This window comes from Cornus florida, unplaced genomic scaffold, assembly GCF_030987335.1.
Source record: "Cornus florida cultivar Cherokee Brave unplaced genomic scaffold, ASM3098733v1 CherokeeBrave_3.0.0_Hap2_Chr10, whole genome shotgun sequence".
Classification (NCBI taxonomy): Eukaryota; Viridiplantae; Streptophyta; class Magnoliopsida; order Cornales; family Cornaceae; genus Cornus; species Cornus florida.
Window position 1 is genome coordinate 91,878,186 of NW_026775580.1, and position 19,440 is coordinate 91,897,625.

Below are 19,440 nucleotides of genomic sequence, written 5' to 3' on the forward strand. Positions count from 1 at the left end.
AAAAAAGAAAGAATAGGCTCCTTATTCATCCTGTTCTAATATTTTTATAATTCTAAAACTCCTCTCAATAATTTTTTTTTTAAATTATTAATCTACTCATATCTTATTTATTTAAAATAGTACATAATAATTTAATTAGTATTTGTTTTTTCAATTACAATAAAAATTATTGCTACGTAGTATCTTTTATTTTCTCTTCTCTGTAACTAAACTAAGCCTTAAAAAAACCTCTACCCCTCCTCTCTCTCTCTCTCTCTCTCTCTCTCTCCCCAAAACCCTAGATGTAAGAATGGCATCAAGAGATCTCATCACAAGCTACTCGAAGCTCCTCTCTCGAATGGCTGTTCGTTCCCTTCGCACCTTCGCTTATTCCGACTCCAATTCCGAATCATATATTCCAACTAACAATTCGGATTTGGACTCGTGCTCCAAACAACTTCCTCACGCTGAAGGTAAGAAAAACAGAGCATTCAATCGATTCCTAAAAGAAGGACCAGCATATCCCTGCAAATATGATGATCAACACTTGATCAATGTAATTATTTGACTTGAATAAGATTGCCCTTTGCTGCGTTCTTCGCATAGCATATGTAACAATTTTTTGTATTTTTTTTTTCTTCATAGTGTTGTGGAAGACTTTTGGTTTACCTTTAAATTTGGTGTGGGCTTGAATTTGGATATTCTGTAGGAGTTCAAATTCAAATGGAAATTACATCTTCATCTGTCATATCATATTTGGCTGACTAATTCTTGCATTGTTAGCCGCAAATGATGATGAGGAACACTTGCGACAGCCGGCAATGGTTTATAAGCTTAGAGCCTGATGCAGTTAGAGATGTTGTGAGTAATACCTTTTTTACTAATGAAGCTGGTGATGCAATCAACGGTGAGGGCCCAGGTAAGTGTGTTTATGATGCATGTTCCCTCATTTTTCATAACTTTTCCATTCGAATGATATAATTTTGTTACAAGTTATGTGATCCAAAAGCTCTATTTATAGCTTATGAGCTTAGAGCCTGATGCAGTTGTATATTTTCATTGTTTTAACCTCTACTTCTCTGTTCATTTGCATTATCCTCGTAATATGGTGCACAATTTTTTTTTTTTTTTTTAATATTTGTTATTTGAAAAAAAAAAAAAAAAATCCAATTTGAATTTGGGTAGGAGCATCCTATAGATTGATACCCCATATTTAAAGAGATAAAAGGAAAAAGAAAAATATGGAGGGGGGAATTTGTAAATCTTATATCTAGGTATCCTAGTGGGATTCAAATGAATACGTAAAACATGGATATTATTTGTTCGGAGATCCGGAGATTTGGTATGTTCAATCTATAGTTGTTACATAACAGTACTTATTCATTTTTCACAAAATTCATTTCTACTTCGATTCTTAATTAGTTATGACCAAACCTGGACTGAGAACAGAACTCAAGTCATGGTCATGATAAGAGCATGAATTTGAGGTTGCAGTTTACAATTATGAAAAAATTGAACCAGAAAGCAATGCAAATATTAGTTGAAGTTACATTTCTTATCCATTATTGAAGTGCTAATGCTGCTGCTTCTTATTCTTCTTCAATTTTTTTTTTTTTTTTTTTGGTGATAACTAACATATCATAGAATAGCGCTTGAACGCATCCCAAATACAAATCTCACAGCCAAAACAATATGCTATTTCCTCAAACTATCCTTAAAAATCATCGTATCCTCTGCAAATTTATAATTTCAACCATTTACAGTAACAACTAACAAAATAAGAATAGAGAATTTGAGTGCCCAAATAGGAGTCTCCTCCCCATCAAAAGATCCCCTATTACTCTCTCTCCCAAATACCCGACCACGAGCAAAGAGGAGCAACCATCCAAGCATCTCGAGTTTGCTTCCTCATTGTACATCCTCTCTAAGCTGTAAGCATGCTTTAGGTAGAATTAGGCATGACCAAAGAAACACCAAAGCAGACAAGAATAAAGCCCCATTCCAGTCACCAGGCAATGCAAGAGTAGATGGTTTACCGACTCTCATCCATCTTACGCATACAACACCAATTGACGATCAGATACGCAGCCTACGCCTTCTCCGGAGGTTATCTATTGTCAGAATCCTCCATAAAGTTCTTCACCCAAAGAAAGCTACCTTTAAAGGGGTTTTGGTGTGCCAAATTGCCTTCCAAGGAAAAAGGCAATCCCTCCACGTTCAATAATCACTTATAAAGGGCGAACCTCAAAAGTCAAATCTCCAATGAGAAGCCACTCCCATGCCCACTCATCCTCCTCCCCACTACCTATCTACTGATTGTACAACATCCCCTGGAGCTCAACAGAGTCCTCCACCTTCCAATCTTGGGATGGTCTTATGAATTGTGTTATACAAAATCGGTCTCCTGTTATGAAGGCGATAGCAATCGGCTATTGCAGGAAGTTTATGTGCTGCAATCCGAAACAGTCTCAGAAAAACCACCGGAATGTGAGTGCATGCATAAGATGCCCAGTGAGTGTTAAAGAAGAAATAAAAGAGGACATTAGAAAGAAATAAAAGAAGAAAAAGAGCAAATGAATTTGTTCCGAATGATGATATTAATATCATTCATGGAGAGGATAAGGAAAGGTCAAATTGCAATCATTTATTGCTATAATTCCAGAACATCAGTTCCATGCTTGTCGTTGCTAGTTTTAAAAAATGAAGAAAAAAGTCCGTAATGAAACACATGGTCGAGAGTTTGAAATGGTTTTGAAGATCTAATTCAGTTTGAATTTTTGCATTGTGTTTAGCTATACACCCTGCCTAATTGTACAGCGTGGCTATGCCACACAGGCGACACCCGAGCGGTAAGGACTTTACATGATGACTACCACGTGGCATGAGGCAAGTGGAGTGCTAGTGTATTCCAGCTTAGTGTAGAGAAATATACAGTATTGTAGAGGGAGTTGGAAGATTTTAGAATATTGGAGAACATGTAAATATGTAGAGAAGTAGAGAAGAGAAGATTCTAGATGAGTAGGGAATTTTGTTGAGTTTGTAAATACGTAAAATATGTATGAAGTTAAAGAGAGTGGTGAGGAGGCCTATAAATAGATGACTAGTGTCATATGTAACCAACAAGTCCTAGAGTGTGAGTTGAGAGCCAAGTGTCATTTGTAACCAAGTTCTAGAGTGTGAGTTGAGAGCTAAATAAAGAACTTGAGCTAGCCTTGTACAAAGCATTCTTTGTAGTAATAGAAGTGTTCATTCCTTGTACAAAGCATTCCTATACAATATGATTAACTGGTTTATAATTACATGTTTAAGCAGCAAATTTATGTTTTGGAGAGTTGTCCGATTAATTTACCAAGAGACGGTATATTTGCATGTATTTGGCGTCAGCCACCTGTTGGTTGGCACAAGTTAAACGTCTCTGGGTTTTTTAAGGAAAATCTTGGTGGGACTAAAGAAGCTTCTTGTGGAGAAGTATTCCGAGATTGTAAGGGAATGATTTTGGAAATTTCCATAAGCCACTTCCTGATGCAACGTCTAGAGATGAAGTATTCTTACTTGGAGTGCATCATGGGATTGATGAAATTCTCCGAAGTAAATCAGAAGTAAAGGAAATGATATTTGAGATTGACCATAAAACAATTGTCAAGGTGCTAAATGATGAGAAGCGTATACCAGTGGAGTATTTAGAACTTTTTAATTACGCTTTTTGTATAAAGTTTGGGTTTATTCTTTAAATTTAGATTTCTGTTTTCAATTATATTGATATAAAAACTATTGTTTTGCACAAAAATTATTGATATGTTGAAAAATTTTGATGTTTATCACATAAAGTTTCTACATCCTCAAGGAAATGCTATAGCTAATAGAGTTGCGTATATAGCTTCACGTTTGACCTTGGGAGTTGGGACAAAGTTTTCCGAAAGGCAAAAGAGGTTTTGAGACACAAGTCATGTGTGATCAATTGAAGATTCCACGACATGAGATCTATCCGAAAAAAGGAATTGAAGCTGAAGAATCATCGGATAACGAATCATCCAATGGCGAATCGTCTGATGAGGAATTGTCTTCAGACAAATCTGAAGTCAGGCACTTTTACTTTACTTTTTAAAATGTATTTTAAATTCCTGAAAAGAAAAAGGTATTAGGCGTGATCTTTTGTTGTTCACCTGGCATTGAAAACAAAAATAAATAATAGGGGGAAATTTAAATGGGCTCTATTTTATTAGTATCAAAGTAATCCTAGTAAGTTTGTGTTTTCTATATATTATAAACTCTACATAATGACAATTACACTTTTTTCTGCTATTTTTTCTAGGTTTTAGGGGCAACATGGTATTTGCTGTCAGTTGACGTGCTGGAAATCATACTGCAAGAGGGATTGCAAAAAAGATTCTGGCCCTACAAAATGCCGCCTTAATTATTTGGAATGTGATGCTCTTGACCATGAGGATTGCAAGAATTGGGCAAATTGTAGAAATTTTATCAAGGGTTGGATCCTGAGAATGTTATCAAGTACGTAATATTTAAAAAAGCAGTGACAAAAAGTGTGTGGCCTCCCCAAAGTTTCTTGAAAAGTAAATTTTTTATTGTTTGTGATTGGGTTTACAAAAATTTAGGAATGTTTTATCCAATGGGTATCACTTGCATCCACAAACACTTCGTTGTTTTTATTTCATTACTATTACTAAATATTACCGTCAGTTCTCTGTGGATTCTGTAAACGTTTTATTCTAATGGGGCTCAACCCATAATTGAAATCTTAGTGCTTAGAGATAAAAATGGAAGAATATTAACAAACCAACTTGGTGAGATTGATTTTTCAATCCTTGAAGCTGGTCCAATAATCTCTCTCATTACCTGTTCCAAAACCTATATAAATTTGTTATACATATAAGCACAATGAGTTGCATGGACCATTTGTTCCGGTGAGAAGACCGAGCATCAACGACCCAATGGTAGTGACCAAACCAGACGGTGAAGATGAAGAACTTTGAATTCCGTCAAGAAAAAGATGAAGAACTTCAGTGACCCATCATCTCCGGCGAGTTGCGGACCCTTGCCCAGATCAAGTGTCCATTATTACACAATGGTCAAGTCAATATTAATGGGTGGTCATGGTTTGTCACTTCTATAGCTCTTATGAAAAAAAAAAAAAAAAAAAAAAAAAATTATTCAATGTCCAAATTTAGAATTAATGAATTATAAGTTTTCAAGGTGATATGTAATTAATGTATTGTTTTCTTTTAAAATTATTAATTTGTCTTAGTTTAAGGGCTAGTTTGGTATGAAGAAATGAAATAAGGTATGAATGAAATGAACTAGGGAATGAAATGAGAACCCATTCATTCGTTTGGTCATGACTTAAAAAGGAAAGTTAAACTATTTATATATATATAAATATGCGTAAATATATATTTTCGATGTATATTTGGAAATTAAAGAAGAAATATCAAGAAAAAATTGACTTTTGTTGGATCTCCTAAGTAAAGTCATTTTTAATGTTATTTTGGGCGAATTATAAAAAAAAAGACCCTTGACTATTACCCATTTGTAAGAAACCCCATTGTGAATGTTTTTGTCAAGAAACTCCCCTCAACTATGAGAAGGGGGTGATTTAACTTACCTCCGTTTAACAATCTTGTGAGACAATTTTTTCTGAACAAATTACCCTTACATTTGGGTTAGTAGCTTTAGTTGGGTCTTCACCAAAAAAATAAAAAAATCTCCCACACTTTCTAGTAACTGTAAGAAAAAAAGAGAGCAATATATATTTACCACCCATTAATCAACCAAATGGAGCGCAGTTCAATCACCTAGCTTAAAAAACAATATATCCCTTAGAGAGAGAGAGTGCTTCGGAGTTTTTTGCAAGCAGCATACTGGAGATTCCTGTGTGTTCATTTTCGTCGCTGTCATGAAACAGGAAACCAAAAAAAAAAAATAGTATCAAATAGTAACACACAGGGTTTGTTGACTTGGATCACAATAACAAATTTATGAAATTTAAGAACTTCAATATAACATTATGGATTTTATGTGTAAAACTTGCATAGTGTTTCTACTAAATCTATTTATTACAGAAGTTAAAGTGAAATCATGGAAATGTGATCAATATATGATGAGTTTGAAACAAGCTTGAGATGCACAGAACAAAATTACACATCGAGTGTCTTGTGTTGCGAGACTGTTGTGTCCTTTCCTCTCTATTGGCAAACCATTGAACTGTTCTTCTTGCAATTGGCAACCAAAGCCTCCTCAATCTTTCCTCCTTGACATTATTTTCAGGAAGAGAAGTGTCTCTATTACTATTTCTCATGCCCAACTCTGTGAATCTTGGACGAACTGTTATATCTGACATCGATCTGTGTGTGTTGGGATTCAAAAATCTTGATGTTTGACTTTGATATATTTTGGACTCCAAAGTGTTAGGAAGATCTGAATCAGTTTGGTTGATTTTATTGACCCTGCTCTCAAACACTCTCTCCCTCTCCATCTCCTCCTTGATCTTCAAAATTTCTGTGTCTTCAACCCCACTTGGTGTCGCGGATTGATCATTATTTACATCCAAGGAAGAGAATCTATTGCTTGACATAGCATTAAGGATCTCCGAATTCAGGAGCATGAGGTCAGAAGAACTCACACTGTTCCATCTATTCTTGAGGACCACATCAGACATAATGATCCTGTGATTTAACTTATGTAGAGCTTTTTCATTTTCGTCGCTGTCACAATCTACTTGGATGGGAAATTCTTCTTCTTTCTTACCCTTTTCAGATTTCCTAAAGCTGCTTCCAATGCTAAATCTCGAAGAACCATGATGGTCTTCCTCTCTCTGGACAAAAAGCTCCATGGTTGAGTACACGAAGTATGTAAGGTCATCAGCACTGACCTTAACCCTGCAAAGAGGACAGCTTGAGTGCTTCTCCAGCCATTGTCTACGAACTTGGATATGTAAGGGTAACTTGGTCAGAAAAAATTGCCTCACAAAATTGTTAAATGGAGGTAAGTTAAATCAACCCCTCCTCATAGTTGAGGGAATTTCTTGCCAAAAACATTTACAAGGGAAATTTCTTACAAATGGGTAATAGTCAAAGGGTTTTTTTTGCAATTCGCCCTATTATTTTTGCTCCGTACTTTTTTTAAGTGATCCTCTTTCTCTTTTCATCTTTGGATTCCTATCTAATGATCCGGGACGTAATCCTGGACGTGAAGAATAAAAGAAAAAGGCTTTTCGTTTTCCTTACTTGATTTTTCAAATTTATTAGGATTTTATCTATTCCACGTTTAACCAAGGATTGGGGAAATTTGAAAGATAAAGCAAATATCAAGTCATCAACGGAAAGAGAGGGATTCGAACCCCCTTTATTTATGATACCGGGCCGGGGAAAACCAATAAATAAACAAATCTATTCAACGAGTAAAGGGAGAGAGAGGGATTCGAACCCTCGATAGTTTGGAAATTGAATGATTTTGATGAAATGACCATTCCGAGAAAGGAGGGGAATGAATATTCCATCTTTAAAATTACTTTGTGAATGAAATTAAAAGCATTGCATTCCACTTTATAGGGAAAAGTGCACAAAAAACCCCTGTACTATGAAAAAATCTACAACTAACCCCTTGAACTACCAAAAATGCAAGAAACTCCCCTGAACTATGCAAAAAAGTTACAGATCACCCCATCCGGTGACCAGCCGTCCAGTAATGAGCACGTGAGAATCACGCGACAAACAAACTGAGTTTTTTGGCCAATAATGCCCTTCCATATATAAAAATACCAAATTGTCCTCTAACCACCACCACCACCGTCTACGACCACCAACATAACCACCACGAAACCCCCCTGAACTCATGCCAAAACACACCGTTAAACCAAATCAAACCCACCACCATCACTACCACCTCCATCGGCATCTCAACGGCACACCATTAAAACCAGTACACAAACCGACTACCACCCCAATCCCGCCACCCATCTCTGCAAACCCAAAACCACCACCGCACATCACCCTATTCCAGTAACCAAATGACACATCAAACCCATAACCACCACCACGTTCAACCAAAAGCATCACCGCTCCTCCACCCAAAACCTCCACAATCACCACTCATCCCCATCACAAAGCCAACACCAATTGGAATATATATATATATAGTTTGGCTTTGGTTGTATCATCAGCTTCTGCTCTGACTCTCTCTCTCTCTCTCTCTCTGTGCAGAAAAATGAGGCCCAAAGACAGGTCGCTGTGGATAATTGAGGGTAATGTTGTCTTTTGGCTTTTCCAGCACCCTATTGTTAGTTCAAAGGGGTTAAATGCAACAATTTGTTAGTTCAATGAGGTTTTATGTAGTTCAACGGAATTAGTTGCAAAACCCCAATAGTACAGAAGGATTTTTTGCACTTTTCCCTGCTTTATATTATATAAGGGGAAAAGTCTGAAAAACATCCCTATAGTTTTAAATTTGTGCGAATTACACCCCCATAATTTAATTTGGGTCAGAATTCTGATAAAAAATAGATATTAGTTGGTCATGTGCATGGTACATAACCATTTTAAACCCTTTATTCCCAAAATTACCCTTCTAATATTTCTTTAGTACCCTTCATCATATATATATATGATTGTACTGATTTTTCCTGAAGTATGATTCAATTGATTTTCCTTTCGATTAATTTATTAATTTGTTATTAATATATTATATATAAAAAAATGTATTTTTTTAGGGTAAAAATTTGTAAATCGAGTATAATAAATTTCATTATAAATAGTTAAGTTTCATATTAATGATTCCTTACTTTAATACAATAGGTTTTTTTTTTTTTTTTTTTTTTCATAATTGATACTCACACACGCATGCCACTAGGGGTGTTCAAAAAATCCAGTAAACCGAAAACCGGACCGGGCCGTACTGAATTGGGCGGTTTGGGCTAGTTGTATAGTCGTTTGGGCTAATTGTATAGCGGTTTGGTCCAGTCCTGGGCCCAAAATTATGGAACCGTAATTTTTCGGTCCGGTCTTGGTTTAGGGTCGTGCTGGACCAGACCAGCTCGAACCGAACCGTTATTATGTTATTTTTTATGTATATACATAAAATCATATCCTAAACCTAAATCAAGTAAAGTTCTCACGTGCTCCATTTATTTCTTTTATTCTTTAAATTTCTTAATTTCTTTAAAAAAAAGTCAAATTTCTCTTTTCAAATATATCTCAATTTTCTTTCCTTTATTTCTTCTTAAAATTCTTCTTCTTTTTTTTTTTTCTTTTTTTTTTTTTTGCGTATTATATCAATGTTGGTTGATTTTTTAGGAAAAAAAAAAAAAAAAAAAAAAAAACTTTGCCCCCTTTAAATTAAAATAAAATAAAAAGAAATCTACCGAAACCGACAAACCGAACCGAGCCGAACCGGTTTTTCGCAGTTTGGTTTGGTTTGGTTCAAAATAGTGGAACCGTTATAAATAGTTTAGTCTCAAAATACAATCAATCTGGTCCAAACCGGACCGTGTGCACCCCTAGATGCCTCTTTGGAGGCTAGAATTCTTGACATTCCTCTGAAAAGCAAGGGCCAATACTACTAGGCCCGTTGGTAATACAATAGGATTCTTAATAGGCATACGCAAACCCAAATGATTTAAACCTATAATAAACTCACACTAATTCCATTTTTAAGCTTATACCCTTACTATTGTAAACATTGACACTCCTTAATTTGTCAAAATAAATATTAATAATAGATTTTTATTTTAATACAATTTAGGGTACTAATCAAATATATAATTATATAATCTTATTAAAAAAAATTAAAATATTATTAACTACAATATTGTATTTTCCTTACTTTTTTTTTTTTTTTGAATTATATTACACTCCACTAACATTGCACGTGCGCTTTACTGGTGTGATAATAAATTCATTCTATAAGGGTATGATAATATTGGGACATCCTAATTCTAAAATTAATACTTAACAAATTCTACCAAAAATTGAGTGATTCAAGCTAAAGTAACAATACAATTAAAAAAAAGATATGAAAAGGCATAAAATGTCATAATTTGTTATTTTTTAGAATCAAGGCATAAAATGTCAGAATTTGTTCCTCCTATTTATTATCGTGGTCATAAATCATAAATAATTAATTGAAGAAAAAAACATAAATTTCAATTATTCATCCTCAGTTAGGCATAAAATGTCATAATTTATTACTTTTTAGTACATAAAATGTCAGAATTTGTTCCTCCTATTTATTATCTGCGTCATAAATCATAAATAATTAATTGAAGAAAAATAAATAAATTTTAATTATTCATCCTTAGGCATAAAACGTCATAATTTATTATTTTATTTCTCAAATAGTCCAATGAAAATTACTAATTCATGATTATATACAAGTAACCTTTATGCTAGACTCCAAATACAATCAATTTTAGTCTACGGTTAAGTACATGAAATTAACAAACTGGAACATGCATTTAAAATTGTTTAAATATTTTATTGAGTTAGTATGAACATCAAACAAATTTAACAATTGAAAACATAGAGTTACAAGACTAACTTACTAAGGCTTCCTCTCAGCCAAAGTTGAGAGATTAGAACTCAAATAAATAATAAAATAACAACTATAAAACACGGCATCATGAGTAGAAGAAGGATCTTCTGTATTTTATTTGTCACTTGCATAAGCCTCTCAGCTTTGCTTCTTAAGAAAATGCACGGCCTTTAGTGCCCTTATAACAGCTTCCATTTACAATTCAAACAGTGGCCAAGTCAACCCCCAGTGCAATCATGAGTCCATTGACTACAGTAAGACAGTATAATTTTCATTATCCATAAAGATCCAATCCAAACAGGTAATAATTCAATCACCAAAAATTCCATATGCACACTAATCAAATCAAAATCAAAACATATTGTAGAGGTAATTATTTGTAAAAGCTGAAGATAGGGCAAGAGGATATGCCAAAGTTGAGTTGTCGATCAACAAATGAAACTCAAGGAATAAATTTGAAATGAATAGACAAAAATTCAAAAGGCAGGAAAAGCAATCATCAGTACCTTATTTGCCAATCATATGCAAGTTATACTCTTCTTGATTGCTAATGCCAAGGAGGCAAACTGATTTCTTGATAGAAGATATGCCGCAGATACTCTCATTGCTGGGGGTCTACCAGTTCTCGAATATTTAACACCTATGGGAATAGGATGTGTCTTTTTTTTATCCATGAGTGGGAATGTAAAGTATGACCGTGATGAAGGCATAAAAACAAGGGGCCCATATTGGATGAATGTTCTAATAGTTTTACATGTGTCTGAACTCTGTTCAAAAATACAGAAAAAGCACACTTGTTAAGGCTCATGGTATACACTAAAGTGCCAAAGGTCTCCTGGAGCACAAGCGCAAGGCACAATATAAGGCACAAGACTGATCAAAGGCGCATGTATGATAATGATGCATATTAAAGATTAATTTAATAAAAATTATTAAACTATGCAACACATACTAGTCAATATCAAAATAAAGAAATCTTTCCAACATTTCAATGATGTGCTTAAATCATATCAAAATAATAATTCTCTAAAAATGGGATTTTTGACCTATCAAGCTAAGAGGATCCAGTAAATTGATGTTGCATAAATCATTTCTTAGGCGTATACATTTAGTAAATTAGATGTGATTACAAACGTAAAACAATAAAAAAGCTATGATCAAGTAAACATTAAACATATATAATCATGTTTATTTAGAATCAAAATGAATGCAATTAACGTAATAAGTCAACCATAAATCTATGAATTTGTCAAATATATCATAAAGTCAAACAATATGATCCATTAAATATGATCATGATATTATACAAAACATTTTAATTTAATGGTCATTAAATAAAGGACGTAAAATGCGTGAGTCTGGGGGCTTGGGCTTGGGCTTGGGCTTGGGCTTGGGCTTGGCCTTTAGTAGGTTGAAGCACTCTTAACCGAGCCTTGACAACCCTGTCGCTTTTTTGGATACTAGGCACACTTTTAATGTTGATCAACATTCCCGCTTTGTTACTTCTTTAGCCAAGAAAAAAAAAAATTAATGAAACAAAAATTACAAGTACACATACGAGGGTACCAATATTTCTCTAAAAGTGAGTCTTAACTCATTGAATGTTTGGCACTCCACTGTTGTAAGGATTTAATTGGTAAAATTGTTGAAATAAAGAAAAATGGAAGAAAGACATCCTCAACATCCCTGATTTGCTACTTCTTTATCCCAAAAAAGAAAAAGAAAAAAATACATTTAATGAAACAAGAATTACAATGCACAAGGGTACAAAAAATTTCTCGAAAATTGAGTCTTACTCATTTAATGTTTGACATTCAATTGTTGTCAACAGGCTATCCGCTATAACACATAGAACCTTTGGATTAAATGAGGTTGGAAGGAAAACAAAACACACGACTTTTGGTGCTCATATATAGCCAAAGAAATTTGCTAATTGTAGAAGTTATATATATATATATTCCAGAATTTCAAGCAAATTGTATAAAACAATAAAATGTAAAAAGTGGACAAGTCCACCGGATAAGATCTCTAAGTGAGAGACCAGGCCCAATTAGAAACCATCACTTATAAATGGGAATAGGATACAAAAAAAGCCCAAAACAAACCCAAGCCCAGTAACAATTCTCAAGCCGATCTCAAGTCAAGAGGCTTCCTTGGAGGATGGCTGGAGGAGGGGCAGAGACCCCAGCTGAGCAAAACACGATAAGATTGGGGTGAATCTTTCAAAAACCCACCCATGAGCCTCTCTATGATGGAGGAACAGATTTGGTCCAAAACATGGTTCAGCGAGGAGATCTTGCCTCTGAAAACCCAAGCATTTCGTTTGATTTCCAGTGGTGGGATGACGCATTAAAAGACCTATCAATATAGAACTCATGATGTTGGCTGACTCAGTAGACTTAGTAATATGCTACATACAAATAATTTTCTGTTGTTCTTTTATCAACAAAATCATATAGAACCATCGCCCTGAAAGGTAGAGGAACATGTATATGGTTTATAGATGAAAGGGGTCAGAATTAGTTTGGTTTGGGAAGTGATCGATTGCTAGATTGTAGATACAAAAACTTTTCCGCACTAATGAAGTAATGCAACCCTAAGGTTACCTAGATTCAGATTATTAAGAACAATTTTTTGGGGTATAAATAAAAAATTGTGGAGAATATCGTGGAACGGCTCTTAATAGACACAAGACCAAATCTGAGATTATGTAAAATGCACCTCTAGCCTTGAAAGCTTCATGCTTTGATAGACTAAAAAAAAGGGATATAATAGAGGATGCAGAAAAGTACGTAAAAGTATGAAAGTAAAGAGTAGATTTCAATAATATTGTAATGAGAGCCTGGAATAGTCAGGACTATGCAAATGGCCACATAAGACACTTCCAAAACCCAACTGAAGTTACTGAACATACAGGAAGAAAGAGAGTAATGCAATATAAGATGAATAGAGGGAAGATGAAGAGTAGAGAGAGGCAGCAAAAACATTTGGAATTTTTCCAATCAACCCAACCATAGTTTTGGGAATGGGTAAGAAAAAGATAAGCCACGAGATCATCACCCTCGTTTTCCAAACCTCCAGTGCTAAGATCCTATGTAGGTAGAATCAATGCATCATATAACCAACCACACATAGGTGATCCTCAAATGCCACATAAAAAAGCTGATAATATAGTAGCATCAACCTCGGATATGAGAAACACCAAAAATGAGTGTTTGCTAGGTCGGGAGGAATGATAAGTGGATGGGAGAGAGATGAGTTGCTCAAGTATTCATGAATATAATTCTTAACAGCACACAAAAAGATTAAAATTTATACTTCAAAATATGTGAAGCAAGAATTTACCATCCCTAATGAGAAAAACATCAGCAAGGACAAACTACTGTCTATGTCTCTTACCTTTTCCTTGGAAAAACTGTTAGACAGTGAGGGAGGTGGCATGCAGAGATCCTTTGAATAAGACCTCAATGTTAAACTCTCTTCTGTGTAAAACAAAACATAACAAAATCAGACTACTTTAAGGCCCCGTTTGGTTACATATAACTAAGCAAGAAAAGAAAAGAAATGAAAAATGAAAGAAAAGTGAAGTGAATGAAAAGAAAAGTTATTTTCTATCAAGCATTTGGTTAGCATGAAAATTTATTCAAGAAAATTGTATGAAAATATTAGTTTGTTAGTTTGGATAGCATGAAAATGAAAAGAAAGTGATTGTGCATACCAAAATTACCCTTATGATTTCAAATACTAAAAAAATAAATAAATTTGTGTTTGATGATATCTATTTTTATCAAAGTTTTAAAAAAAATGATGAATTATTAAAGTTAATAATATAATTATTTATATTCATTTATATTGTATAAAATAAAACAAAACTTCAAGACTTCTTAGGTAGAACCATAGAAGTAAAACTAACTATTCATTTAAAAGGAATAAGGAGGCTTAAAAATAAAATAAAAAATAAAAAATTTGGGCTCATGGACTCATGGGCTTTCAACTAGAGAACACAAAAAAGCAAAACATATATTATTCTATGTATATATAATAGAGGGGTATATATATATATATATATATATATCAAATACAATGTATATATTTGGAACCCAAAAAAAAAAATCGTCCAAATAGTATTGCAAAAGAACATGTTTAGAGAGAACTTGCCTTTTAGAAGTCCACTAAAATAGAAATTGTTAGAAAACTTGCCTCTTTGAAACTCAGTAGAAAAGAAACTCAGTTAGAAAAGAAAGAAGTTAGTTGTTTTACATGATTCAGTTGTTGGAAAAAATAGGAACTTTAAATAAAAAGAAGCAGTTTTCAAGAGAAAATATTATTTCCTCGTGTTTTATGTCAGAAAAGTTTTGGGGGAAACTAGTCTAATGTGGGAAACTATATTTTCTATTACGATTCTTTTTCCATCTATCCAAACTCTAAAAAAATTTAAAAATTTTCTCTTTCCTTTCTTTTCTAGTTGATTCCATCTAATCAAACAAAGCCTAATGGATTTTTTCTGGAAAATTCCTTTGAAGCATGAGTCACTTGAAGTGGAAATCAACCAATCACCTAATTCTTCCGTTGCCTCTTTGATACTTTCACTTTCACTATGGCATTTTAATGTCACGAAAAAATAAACATGCATTAGAATACTAGAGCTTATTCAAAATCAAATCACCTAAAGAAAGAGAGATAAGAAGATACAAAATTTTCACCGATCAACTGAACAAAGTAATTAGCTGCCAAACCAGTCAATGTCACTTAAATCAACATCTTTGTCGTTTATAACAAACCCGGCTCTCTCAAGCAGCGCCTTAATGTCGTTGACCACCTTTTCTTTTGGAATCTATAAGAAAACATTAAGGGAGTAACTTTGTGAAGTGTTGGGTCAAAACTTAAAACATGAGGAAACTGGTAGTAATACGAGTTGAAAGATGACCTCTTTCATTCAAAAGGAAAAACAACTAGCATTCACAACACCCCCGTGGTTTGCCTCTTTGACACCCAATTCTTTCATAGTGACACCTCCTCAGATTCGCTCCATTAGACAAAGACACTCCGTGAACGCTCCGGCACATGGTAAAATGACCTGAATGCCCTTTTACTTGTGAAGTGACACTTTGAATAGTTAAATTACCAATTAACCCATTCTAACTAATTTTAAATGTCCAAAATAACCTCTTCATCTCAACCACCTACCCACAATGCTGCCACCACCACCACCCACAGCCACCACCTCTTCTTTCTTCTCTTCCTTCTCTCTCTAAAACACATACATTGCAATCCTCTGCAACCACTACTCCATGGTCGAACCATCAAGGTCCAGACCACCCTCAATCACCCCAATTGAAGTCTTCGCCATTCAAGATGGCCCCATATAACCCCTTCACTGACAAAACAAATAACTAATGAACCAATGAAGGCAAGTCATGCAATTTCATTCCACCAAACACCTTCTGTAAAACCTCCCTATGCCTTCCCTTATCAAGAAACAAAAAGTTCTCTCCATAATGTTTATATTCATAAAAATTTCCTCCATTTATTGGGGGAAAAAAAAAAAAACAACAAAAAACAAAAAACAAAAAAAACAAAAAAAAAAAAAACAAAAGTTCTCTAAAAAATGACACCATCTTCACCATCAAAACCTTAAACCAATCACAACCAAAACACGAAAGAAACGAAAATTCTCCAAAAATTGACACCATCTTCACCATCAAAACCATAAACCAATCACAACCAAGCAACAATCACGAAACACGGCAGACGTGGCTCGCCAAAGCCTACATCCACAATGAAGTTCCGGTGAAAGCATTCACTATGCAAAAATCTGGTAGGTACAAGTTTCAACCCCCAAACCCTTTCTCTCGCTCTATTTTCTACGATTTTCAGTGTCTATCTATATCCCACTCCAAACCCTAAACGCCCATTATATATCGGGCTACAAGAGGGTACTAAACAAGGCGTAGTTGCGACCCTAGAACCAAACTCAGGCCACAACATCACTGATTCTAAGTAATTGAGTTGTCAATAGTGGTAAAGGCTAGGGATTCAGAGGTGTGTGGTAGTTGGGTGATTAGAGTGGTGGAGTATGGCGAAGGGAGTGATGGATGTGGGTGGTTGGAGTGGTGGAGGTGGACTATTGAAAAAGAGAGTGAGAGAGAGAGGAAGGGTGGAGGAGAGAGTGTCCCAATTGAAATGTGTAGAGAGGGATGGTGACAGCTGATTGTGGTGGTGGAGGAGAGAGAGACGTACTTGAGGTGTATAGGGGTGTTTTTGTCTGCCTCGGTTTCGAGGTCGAGCAAGGCTTCAATGGCGAACGAGTTGGACTCAACTGAGTTGGGGTTCGGGTTGGTATGTGATTGATGCGAAGCTTGTTTTAATGGTGGTAGTGGGGTGAAGGTTGCGGTGGTGAGTGGGGAGAGAGAAAAAGAAGGGGCAGGTGGTGGTGGGCGGCAATGGTGGGTGGTGTTGGAAATGGTCGGTGGTGGGGTAAGCTAAAAATGTGAGAAAAGCATTAAAAATGGGTCTTTTGGTTTTAGGGGCAAAGTAGTCTTTTGGTTTCTCTATTTTTTATAATAAAAGAGCATTAAAAAATTAGGGCAATTTAGACATTTCACACATTTTTAATGTGGAAAAGCTAACAGGAGGTGTGACTTTCAAAAACATTGCCAAGTTCTATCTGGGTGACAGAGGCAAACCACATGGGGGTCAGTGTAATTTTTAATAGGTATAAATATCATAACCAAATAAATTTCTACACAATTTTTGGAAGAAAAGAAAAAAAGTTTAAATCTATGCATGTTGCAAACAATATGAGAATTACAATAAATCGCAAGAAACAAGCACAAAAACCATAAAAAACACAGATCATAACAACTTACTTCACTTTGTACTAATTGCCTGTATTTTTCAAGAGCAACACCAGCCTTCTCAAACACTTTGAGCAACAATATTCCCGGCGTCATCGCTGCCTTAATATCGTTAAGCGACCGAACCAACTTACCAATCTTATTAATTCTGAGCAACTTGCTTTCATCTTGAGTTAGTCCTACAATCTCGTCAACCAACTTATCATTCTTGTGACTTCCGATCAATTTGAATTCATCTTCAGTTAGTCCTACAATCTCTTCAATGATGCTTTTGAGTATTGACATGCTCAAAGGGTTAACTTTTCTCGAGCAACCAACAGTAGAGTAGCCATCTCAATAAGTTCTCCCTCCATAGCATAATGAATAAATACTTTATCAACTTCCTTTGTGTTCCATGCCAGCAACCTATTAATTTCTAATGGTACTTTCTGCCACATTTAACCATAATAAGCAACAAACAGAAAGGAAAAAAAAAAAAAATAGATCAGACCACTCAACCCATTCAAATGTATAGAAAGTAAACATTATTTGTAATACACATAAATTTTGTCTAAACAAACCATTTGAGGCAGACAAAAGAACAACGATCAACTTGAAGATAGATTGTTTTGGGGTCCAATCAATCAAGGATCGATGATAACTGCATCAGCCACATTAAAAATACAATCAAGAAAAAGGGAAAAGAATTAGGTAGTTAAGAATGATGTATTAAACCTTGATCTAAGTTCATATTATAGGCCCCATGAAAGATATAAGAAAGAATAATTTTATATTATAAAATCTGTCTTCTACCTTACTGTTTCAAGTGATACGTTGAGAGGAAACAAGTCGCCCCTAAATTCACCCTCTATGGTTCTGCATCAGTCCGAGCTCCATGGCAAAGTAATGTCGCAATCATTTCATATGATAAACTATTAGCTGCTAAATGCAATGGATATAATCCATCGTTAAAGGGAATATTGAGATCAGCGATGAAACCAGTCTCCCCTCCGAGGAAAGCGATGGCACAATCTATTATGCCAAACTGACAAATTTGATACAAAATTATTGGTGGGCAATATTTACCTTGTTAATCAGATGATTCCTTCTTTCCAACTTCTTCTGTTTTTGGTACTTTTCTTTGAAATAGCTCATTCATAAAAGAGAGAAATAGAGGTTTGTCATCATAACAAACAATTTCTTCTTTAGATGAGCATATCCAACCTGTCATTATTTGAACAACACTAACATCAACACGCGAAGACGACCACAAAAAGATAATAGCGCATATCATTAAAATAAATGCACGAACAGTAATATAAGTAAGAAAAAGGGAGCCCCGATCCTCTGCTGTAATCTCCCTTGCTGTAGTGGTGCCATAGGGTTTTTCAACACAATTACACCTGTTTTCAACATATTACATATGCCCCAATTACAACAGAGGAGATTATAAGTGAGGATCCGAGTGCATGAAAAGGGAATGTGAATGTATTCAAGTTTAAGTAGACACCTCAGACATCCTTGCCCCAATTACAGTATCTGCTCTGAATTCTGACCTCCTTAAAAGGCACTCCAATATAAGAATAACCTTCAGAAGGAAAAAAAAAAAAAAAAAAACATAATCGAAATAAACAACTAAATCACAATGGGCAGGCAATCACATAATTATATACTGTACTTCAATTCAGTTTATAGTGCAAAATAACTACTAGAGAATGGAATCCCAACATTCGTCGGATGCACAAAAGGGTTTATGCACTTGTGTATAAAAAACATAAAAGCTCGCATACGAAACAAGAGGCCATTACTGGCCTAGTTGATAGAGCACCTAGCTCCTCGAGCAGGTGTGCCCGAGTTCAAATCCCCACTCCACCTAGTTTGCGAAGGGAAAAAAAAAAAAAAACAAAACAAAACAAAACATATGAAACAAGACAAACTTAATCCCTACCACTCGCGCCTGTTAAGGTACATAAGCCGATGCTATGTATTTGCTACAATCAGATCTACACCAAATCAAACTAGGTAGAGAATATCTGAATCCAAAAGCACAAATATTTCCAATAGAGATGAAATGCAAATTGAT

General features: G+C 34.9%; 2 protein-coding genes across 19 annotated transcripts in view; one reads left to right on the forward strand and one right to left on the reverse strand.

Annotated features, from left to right (window-relative positions):
* Positions 1-263: 263 nt before the first annotated feature.
* Positions 264-4,037, forward strand: LOC132280205 (uncharacterized). Of its 3 annotated transcripts, none has more exons than XM_059782376.1 (3): positions 264-535; positions 763-898; positions 3,808-4,037. In XM_059782376.1, the coding sequence occupies exons 1-3, from the start codon at positions 290-292 to the stop codon at positions 3,837-3,839; spliced, it is 414 nt and encodes a 137-aa protein (XP_059638359.1). In that variant the 5' UTR covers positions 264-289; the 3' UTR covers positions 3,840-4,037. The 3 variants fall into 3 exon arrangements, with proteins under 3 accessions (XP_059638359.1, XP_059638358.1, XP_059638357.1); XM_059782375.1 differs by having other exon boundaries at positions 3,857-4,037; XM_059782374.1 differs by lacking the exon at positions 3,808-4,037 and having other exon boundaries at positions 763-1,105.
* A 6,386-nt stretch (positions 4,038-10,423) lies between these two features.
* LOC132280207 (uncharacterized) overlaps positions 10,424-19,440 on the reverse strand; it is a 28,001-nt gene continuing 18,984 nt past the window's right edge. For 6 of the 16 annotated variants that reach the window (XR_009471510.1, XR_009471509.1, XR_009471506.1 and 3 more), the window contains 10 exons: positions 18,868-18,945; positions 18,670-18,760; positions 18,444-18,581; positions 18,171-18,296; positions 17,939-18,018; positions 17,391-17,806; positions 15,188-15,355; positions 13,921-14,003; positions 11,028-11,288; positions 10,424-10,770 (listed from right to left, as the gene is read on the reverse strand). The gene's annotated coding sequence lies outside the window, so the exon portion shown is untranslated. Of the gene's footprint in view, positions 10,771-11,027; positions 11,289-13,920; positions 14,004-14,407; positions 15,117-15,187; positions 15,356-17,390; positions 17,807-17,938; positions 18,019-18,170; positions 18,297-18,443; positions 18,582-18,622; positions 18,761-18,867; positions 18,946-19,440 lie in introns of those variants that run through there. The other 10 variants (XR_009471499.1, XR_009471501.1, XR_009471498.1 and 7 more) reach the window with 10 other exon arrangements.

What these genes read in the sequence shown, in the direction of transcription:
- LOC132280205 (XM_059782374.1), top strand. Translation starts at nt 290, where the DNA reads ATGGCATCAAGAGATCTCATCACAAGCTACTCGAAGCTCCTCTCTCGA. An exon ending in ATGATCAACACTTGATCAAT is followed by an intron (nt 536 to 762) that starts GTAATTATTTGA and finishes TTGCATTGTTAG; the next exon opens with CCGCAAATGATGATGAGGAA.